This window comes from Sinocyclocheilus anshuiensis, unplaced genomic scaffold (assembly GCF_001515605.1).
Source record: "Sinocyclocheilus anshuiensis isolate Anshui unplaced genomic scaffold, SAMN03320099.WGS_v1.1 scaffold108, whole genome shotgun sequence".
In the NCBI taxonomy this organism is placed as follows: Eukaryota; Metazoa; Chordata; class Actinopteri; order Cypriniformes; family Cyprinidae; genus Sinocyclocheilus; species Sinocyclocheilus anshuiensis.
Genome location: NW_015554071.1, coordinates 421,152 through 430,152, shown reverse-complemented (window position 1 = coordinate 430,152; position 9,001 = coordinate 421,152). Strand labels below are relative to the sequence as shown.

Below are 9,001 nucleotides of genomic sequence, written 5' to 3'. Positions count from 1 at the left end.
CACTCCAAAGAGAAAGGAAAACTTGAAATCGCATCATATGACCCCTTTAAACATTTGTTATATAACATAAATGTCACATCTGTTCATATTGCAAATGTATTATTTTAAATGTGATTTTGTTTTGTTTTGTGGTATTTCATCTCATTTAAAATTAATTGACATTTAAAATACAGTAAAAACACTAATATTGTGAAATATGATTTAAATTTAAAATAAGCATTTTCTATTGTAATATATTTTAAAATGTAATTTATTGCTGTGATCAAAGCTGAATTTTCAGCATCATTACTTCAGTCTTCAGTGTCACATGATCCTTCAGAAATCATACTAATATGCTGATTGTTATTATCTATTCTGTGGTCAAAGAGAAAAGCTTGTATTAAAACTGGCAAGGGGATTCACTGAATGTCTAATATATAGGGTACAACGGGGCTAAATGCGCCTTTGATATTATTTTCATCTAAACCACTAGATGGCAGAAAAATTTGGAGTAGCACTTTCCAAAACATCCGCTTTTCAAGATGCACGTGTATATTTGTCTGATCTTTGCCGCGATCGCGCGCAGCAGCGCAAAGTTGATTCTGTGCTTACTTGATCTAATATTTTATGTTTTTTAAAATGTTGTAGATTTAAGTAGCAAATGAGAATCGCTCAAATTAATGCATATATTTTGAGACAAAGGTCTTCTTTATGATTTTCAGTTTTGTTTAAGATAATTAAAGCAACAGTTTTTAAATAACGAAAGAATATGTAAAAGTATGGTATTTGGGGTAAAAAGCACCCCTGCTGTTGGGGCTAAAGGCGCACAGTAATTAACGTGATAATTAATAAATGGCTGACTTTTTCATTTGTTGACATGGTTAGATTCAGATGGTAAATATCATATATTATGTTGGTGTCCATCTAAGATAATCACCATGTTTGGAATGAAGCCATCATATTTAAAAACATGATATTAATCATATCATATAATAAAATAATTTGTTGTTACTACTGTAAATCTATATTAAATTTTCTATATGAATTCTATATTAAATTTAAGAACCTTTACTTTTTTTAAATGATTTTGTTTCTGTATTTTAAAATGTTTTATATTAACATTTTAAAGACAGTATATTTATTGAACAAAAAATAATTCATTTATTTATCAAAATAAGCAGAAAATAGTACAAACTTTGCTAAAGTGATTGTTTTGAATGAATTAACGTCAATTAACATTATTAAACAAAAAAAGTATTTGTATCAATACTGTGTGCCTTTTACCCCATGCTGGTGAGCATTTTACCCCATGTGTGGGGTAAAAGGTCCCCCTTGCCACCTCATAAATTTATAAAATTTTTAAACAAAATAAACGACTTGTATGATTTATTTTCACGCAAAATCTGTTGCTCCATAAATGTTCAATACAAAGGTATATATTTTTTCTGCAATCATACACTTTGGGTGCAGTGAAAAGCACATTTTTTCTTAGGGTGTGCCTTTAGCCCCGTTGTACCCTATATATAATATATACAGTGGGTACGGAAAGTATTCAGACCCCCTTCAATTTTTCACTCTTTGTTATATTGCAGCCATTTGCTAAAATCATTTAAGTTAATTTTTTTTCCTCATTAATGTACACACAGCACCCCATATTGACAGAAAAACACAGAATCGTTGACATTTTTGCAGATTTATTAAAAAAGAAAAACTGAAATATCACATGGTCCTAAGTATTCTAACAAAGAGTGAAAAATTTAAGGGGGTCTGAATACTTTCCGTACCCACTGTATATATATATATATATATATATTTGACTACTCACAAAAAAGGGAAAACTGTTTAGTGAATTCCTTTAAAAAAGCACAGTAATTTTGTGCACTTGCTAGTACGATCTAGTGCGTAATAGTAATGTACACAAATAGTTGCACTTGCACATTTTTAATTCTAACCACAGGAAAAGCACTACATCTGCACTTCTGTGGGATGAACAAATCTTTATTGCTGCTGGTGTGTGCTGCAACATAAATGATAGTTTTGATAGCTTCGCATATCTCCTAGTTCTCTTTGCCTAAGGTTACTTGATTTCCGCATTTGTGCTTTGCGCGATCTTCACCTGTGCCTTTTTAGGAAGTGCTAAAAAAAAGAGGGTAGAAAAGCTCCGCCCCCTTAACACCCAGAAAACGCCCACTTGCCCCACCCAATTCTAACCACCTCACTCTCGTTTCTGTTCTGACTCATAGTATGTACCCCCTCTATCGGGAGGACGCGGTCAGGTTACTGCGCTCCACTAGGATGGCCCGTGCATACTCAGACGTGGCTTACAATAGCATGGACAGGTAGTAAACCACAGCGGTTCACTCTCGATCTCACGATGCTCCATATTTAGTGCTGTGGGTAGTAGTTTGGACTAGAACAGCTAGTGGCGCCTCTCATTATTTTACATCTGCAGTATGTAGGGCTGCACGATACCTGGTTAAATGGTTAATCATGAATTTGCTTAAATATAGCCATGAAATACTGTCATTTCATCAGAATCATTGCACTTTCATTTAAGCACAAATCAAGAGAATTTCAACTTGCATGCTTTGCTCACGGTTTTTGCTCACTGCAAACAGCACAAGTGACTGTGTAAAAGAAAGCAGAGTTCCTGTATTACAGTTTTATTTGAGCAGAAAATCTCAGTAGAGATAGCTAAACTCCAGCTTACGTGTTTGCTGGTGTTTCCAGCTCATCAGCGCTTTTTCTGTAATGTAGAAAGAGCACGTGGGCATGGTTGCCAGGTTGGACAGATTAAGTAAACCACTGATATGAAAATGTATGGATTTAAGAAAAAAGCTCTGATTGGCGGATTTAAACACTTGAAATCTGGCAACCATGACAATGAAAGCTTGTGGAATCTTGTTACCATGCAAGATGCTGAATTAAAATGAATTGTTTTCAGGTTAATTAACCACCGATGATTATCCTAGGGGGATAGTTTGCCCAAAAATTACGATTTTGACTCACCCTCACTTTGTTCCAAACCTGTATGAATTTCTTTCTTCTGTGGAACATAAAAGAGCATATTTTGAAGAATGTGTGTAATCAAACAGTTGAAAGTGACCCGCAACCTTTGGGTTACGAGTCCGACTCTCTAACCATTAGGCCAACTATGGAAGTCAATGGCTACCAGCAACTGTTTGGTTTCTAGCATTCTTCAAAATACAGCATAATATAAAATAAAAGAAACTCATACATGTTTGTTACAGCTTGAGGGTGAGTAAATGATGACAGAAGTGTCATTTTTTTGGGTGAACTATCCCTTTAAATCAAAAGAGGTGGAAATCGTGATCATGATTAAAATGCAATTCATCGTGCAGCCCTACGTTTATGTCACCAGATTTACAAAGTGTAGATTAGAATCCATTTTAGGAAACTTTCCAGTGGGTGTAAAAGAAGAAGATATCATCAAATATCATTTTCTTAGAGAAATGTGGTAAAGGTTTAAAAAACGCTTTGGCTGTAGCATCATTCTTCCACCCATTGAGAAAGCTTTATGCAGAAGTCGTTTCGGCTCCTCTCTGGAGCATAGCGTACATGATAGGGTTCAGATTGCAACTTTGCCAACTACGCCACTAAGTACGCCAGCAATATTTCCCAAAGGAAATGTGTGCAATGTGTCCTTAACAGCTCCCACTCCATCCTTCCCGCCGTGGCGTAATGAATTGTATCCTCAGCGCTGCTCTCTGGAAGGCTGGAGCTGTTTTGATGACTGAGCACTCGCTAGCGTCACTCTATGACAGAACTGCCAGTCAAAAAACTGCAAGCTACAGTGGATGTTGACCATGCTTATATATAAATGTATTATTTAGAAATGTGGAATTTCATCTATTCAGGATATATTTGTAGGCTCAGTGGAGACGCAGATATTGTCGATCTAGCCAGCTTTGGTTACAGAGGCCCTGAGGTGCAATAGATTCACATATAATTTTTGTACCATTTTCATGTGATATTGATAATGGGTGTGGTCACATAGCAACATTTTGCAGGCACAAAGGTCCATTGTCAAAAGTGTGGTGATGTATGAAGCACAGCTCAAGATATTTTTAGTAATCAGATTAATGCTTCAGTCGGATTGAAAAGCCTTCATGTAAACAGTCAATCCAAATAAAATTTCTATTTAGCTTAGAAGGGCCGGTGTAGTCTTTTATTTCTTGAAAATCGTAGATTTACTGAGAGATTTCCTGTAGCTCCAACAGTAGAGCATGGCACTAGCAACACCAAGGTCATGGGTTTGATTCCCAGGGAATGCATGAAGCAATAAAATGTTTTCATTGAATACAATGCAAGTCACTTTGGATAAAAGTGTCTACCAAATGCATAAATGGGTAACACTTTAGTTTAGAGACCAGTTTTTACTGTTAACTAGTTGCTTATTAGCATGCATATAACTACACTCTTAAAAATAAAGGTGCTTCACGATGCCATAGAAGAACCTTTTTGTCTAAATGGTTCCATAAAGGACCTTTAACATCTGAAGAACCTTTCTGTTTCACAAAATGTTCTTTGTGGCGAAAGAAGGTTCTTCAGATTATAAAAAGGTAAGCAAGAGATGGTTCTTTAAAGAACCTTTGACTGAATGGTTCTTTGTGGACCCAAAAATGGTTCTTCTATGGCATCGCTTGAAGAACCTTTTGAAGCACCTTTATTTTTAAGAGTGTAGCATATTGGCTGTTTATTAGTAGCTATAAATCACATATTAATGCCTTATGTTTTGTGCACACCAAACGCGAATCAAATTATTTGCGCGAGTAGATTACATGCAAAGTCAATGCAAAGACGTGAATAGATGCGAATTTGCGCCGGGTGACGTGAATGACGCAAATTGGGATATTCGCCTCAATCACGTCTTCCTTGCACTCGAGCGGAAAATTTGCATCACGCAAGCCAATCAGAGAAAGCTTAATGACACATCTGGTTTTTATCAGAAAACAGTTTTTATTGTTTTTTTGTTTTTATTCGCGCGAGTAACATGAAAAACATCCCACAAGTAATCTAGAGCGAGTAACGCGATGCAAATATTCGCTTTGCTTTTGATGTGCGCACACCATTATTCTGCATGACCATATTTTAGATCCTTTAATCCAACCGCATACATACACTTAATAACTATCTTACTAACTATTAATAAGCAGTAATTAGGAGTATATTGAGGCAAAAGTTAATAGTTAGGTAATAGTGAGATTTGGTCCCCAAACAAAAGTGTGACCCGTAAATGTCCCGGTGTCTTAATGTCCCATTATCTTGGAAAACTATCAAGTGATATATCAAACCATATCATGAGAATGAATGAATGAATGAATTAATGAATGAGGAAATGTGAATCCACAGCACCTTAGGGCTGCGCTGGACTTCATTTTTGGCAGGTCGAATTATGTTTGGCACATAGGATCTGATTGTGTGTTATTTTGTGTTCAGGAGGATGAGGAGAGATAGACAAATGTCTGCCTACAGTGACTCGTATGAATCTCCTGAGAGGTAAAATCCGGATACTTTAGTTGAGACATGCATTCTGTTCATGCATCCATAATAGGACTGCTTTATACTAGTTACGGGCTTAACCCTCACCCCTTGCCCTGATTCAGGTGTTGCTCGTTCTAATCATACTTTCCTTTCTTCATTCCAATCTATCAATCCTCATCCTCCATTTAAAGATATTACAATGGGCCCAATCATGTATCTACTCCATGGCCCAATCATGTCATGAATGGAAACGGTGGAGACTACAGGTAAGACTTCTGAAGAGATATAAACACCCACATCACAAACATCACAAACCCTCGCTCTTTCTTTTCTCATCTGTTATCAACTGCCTGGAACAGATGCCACATTTATGTTCCCACTGAGGCTTTGTCTAGTAATGGATGGCAGTAATGGATCCAAGGCTCCAGTTTATTTTATTTATTTACTTTACTGACCTGTTTATACCTTTTTAAGCAAATACATGCTTAATATCATGTACTAAGTGTGGCACTAACACACTGAGGTGGTTTATTCAGTAGGACGTGCCCCAGGATAGAAATTGAGGCTTCTACAGATGCAGAAAGGTATAATTACAATAAATGCAGTAGTTTCAGTGCAGACTCAAGTTGGATTTAGATGCTGTAGTTTTCCTGTGACCTTTACATTTTTACAGAAGTGTTTAATGTTCTCGATATTCTTGAAAATGGCGTCTTATATAATAGAAGATTTCATAAACGTCACTAGCACTCACAGTAGCATAGCTGAAACATTTTAGAATCTTAGTACGGTAGCTAGTTTTTAGAATGTAATTATATTTAGTTTTAGTTAGTAACTTTGAACTAGTAACTGAATCTCACTTCGAACAGTACACTATACTGTATTTTATCAGTATACCCTTGTGAAAAATGACTTATTACAAATAATTGTACTTTACAAAAAATACTTAAGTGTGAACTGAATGCATTGTTTTCATGTTAATTGCAATTAAATGAAAACATATTATAGTTTAAATTTATATTAAATACAATTAGTTGAGCTTCAGAGTGCTTTTTACCTATTTAAGTAGGACTTAAGTACCTCTTTATATGTAATTTCATAATTACTTCTGACTTTGAAATATGGTTAAAGTATAACTACTAAAATTTAATGTCACTATTAAAACTTGTATGTATTTTATTTAAATATATTTGTAATTAGATAGAGGTGCAATTTATTACATTTAAAACATGAGAAAAGATTATTAAAACAATTATTTTAAATCTATTTTAAAGTAAAACTTCTAATTTGACATTATTACAAAGTGCACTTTTTAAAAGTCTACTTAAGTGTGTTAAGAATCATCGTCACGAACAGTGTTGGGGTAAGGCAAGTTACTAATCAGATTACTTTTTTCTACTAGTTAGTAACACATTACTTTTAAATTTACAACAAAATATCTGAGTTACCTTTACAAATAAGTAACGTAAGTTTTTTTATGGAGTAACGCAATATTGTAATGCATTACTTTTAAATGTAACTTTCCCCAGCACTGGTCATAAATGTGTCTCTATTTAAGTACACTTAAGTGACCTTTCATTTCATTAATATTATATTATCTGCAAGTAGTTTTTAGAAGTATACCTTTAAGACTTGAGGTACACAACAAGTGCACATGCAATACTTTTTCACAAGGGTAAATTGTATAATAAGGCTGTTTAGCAACTACTGACAGTTATAAGAGCCTCTAAATTAGCATTTTATGTTCTTCTCTTACGCACATCCATAGAGAGGACAATATCCCAGAGTTCCCAGCTAACCATGAACACTATGAGGAAGATCTGAGGTAATACAGCAGAATTTGTGCAAGCACTCCCATAGATAGAGTTTATAGGAGTAGAGTAGACTGTAGTCACGGGGCTTATAGTTGTGTTAGTATGAAATGTGTTGACTTGTTTTCTTTGCAGCAGCTTCCAGAAGCTTCTGTTTGTTTGTTTCATGTCAATTTGTTGGTTTACACTTATTTTTGGTTGTTTCAGTTTGGTAAATCTCCCTTCCCTGAGCAGCCAATGCTGAAACTCAAATCCACTTTTGTTTGGTGTGCTAATTATTAGCCAAGCCACGACATTTCACAGCTGAGACACCCTGTGATCCCATGATGCACTGGGGCTCGGCTGAGCGTGGCTTTTTGACTAACGTTCTGCAGGTATAGCCGCAGCATGGTGGACAGGCATGAGCATTACAGGTCCAGGTCAGCTGACCAGCGGCCCATGATGGAGCGACCGGTCTATACGCGCTCCCGCTCGTCCGAGCGGCCCGACTCCGGCTACATGAGATCCATGCCGTCCTTACCGTCAGGGAGATCCGCCCCTCCCTCTCCTGCCTTAACGAGGTGACCCGACCCATCACAACAAGCACTAAAGCGCTAAACGAACCCATGCCTTCTGCTTCCTGTCACCTGGAATGCCCCTCTCTCCACTTCCTCTTATTTTAACCCTGTGTAACGATGCTGTTTATGATTTTACCTTCATTTGTAGAGTAGAGAGTAATGATGATGGTTACTACTAACGCCTTTTCATTTGGATTATAGACACACCTGTTATATCCTCTTGAGATATAATGGTGTGTACCTGGCATCGTACAGTTTTGTTTTGACTTATTTTTGTGTGTGTGTGTTACTAACATTCTTTATTTGTTGTTTAACAGTTTACGCTTTGAGTTATGGGCTGTTATGCGTGCCGTGTGATCATGCATTCAGGCCTTTTCACTTTCCTTGCAGCTTTAGCCGCCACAAGCACCTCTCCTGATGCTGATTCCATCACACCTTTTGAGACGCCATAACACCTTTTGACTTACGATTTGCCCCGCACGTCATAAGTCACTAGGAAATGACATGAATGTGTTAGATTTGCGCATGAACTGTCACTGATGCGGTAGCTTTTGGATGTGCCACAGTTGATTTAGAGATGTGAGCCACATGTACTGAAAGCTGATGTGACACTGAGCTCAAAAGGTGCTTTAAAGATCATTGTGTTTACTGTGGAGTTGATGTGCATTTTACACGGATGTATTTGTATGTTTACGTGGCTAAAATGCACATGACCGTGACATATTTATTAAATGCATGCTCTTTTATGGTCAGATATTTTTTTCTGACAAAATAATGCTGTCAAGAACATGCTAGGTCATATTTTACTACAAAAAAAACCAAAAAAACTTTATATTACTGTAATTCAGTTTGTATATATATATATATATTACTGTAATTCAGTTTATATATATATATATATATATATATATATATACATATATGTTATGTATATGTATTTAAAAATAGTTTTACACTAGTAAAACTTTACAATTTATGTACAGTGCCATTCACAGGTTTGGGATGAGTAAGATTTTTTATGTTTTTTAAAGACGTTTCTTATGCACATCAAGGCTGCATTTATTTGATCGAAAATACAAAAAACTGTAATTTTGTGAAATATTATTGCAATTTAAAATAACCGTTTTCTATTTTAATATACTTTAAAATATA

The 9,001-nt window shown here is 35.8% G+C and overlaps 1 protein-coding gene across 2 annotated transcripts in view; it reads left to right on the top strand.

The window, feature by feature from the left end:
- LOC107668707 (regulating synaptic membrane exocytosis protein 2-like) overlaps positions 1 to 9,001 on the top strand; it is a 162,303-nt gene that overhangs the window by 106,002 nt on the left and 47,300 nt on the right. The window contains exons 23-28 of one of the 2 annotated variants that reach the window (XM_016460673.1): positions 2,223 to 2,318; positions 5,440 to 5,499; positions 5,676 to 5,750; positions 6,024 to 6,068; positions 7,250 to 7,306; positions 7,667 to 7,852. In XM_016460673.1, coding sequence (XP_016316159.1) covers positions 2,223 to 2,318; positions 5,440 to 5,499; positions 5,676 to 5,750; positions 6,024 to 6,068; positions 7,250 to 7,306; positions 7,667 to 7,852 — 519 coding nt within the window. Of the gene's footprint in view, positions 1 to 2,222; positions 2,319 to 5,439; positions 5,500 to 5,675; positions 5,751 to 6,020; positions 6,069 to 7,249; positions 7,307 to 7,666; positions 7,853 to 9,001 lie in introns of both variants that reach the window. The other variant, XM_016460674.1, reaches the window with a different exon arrangement.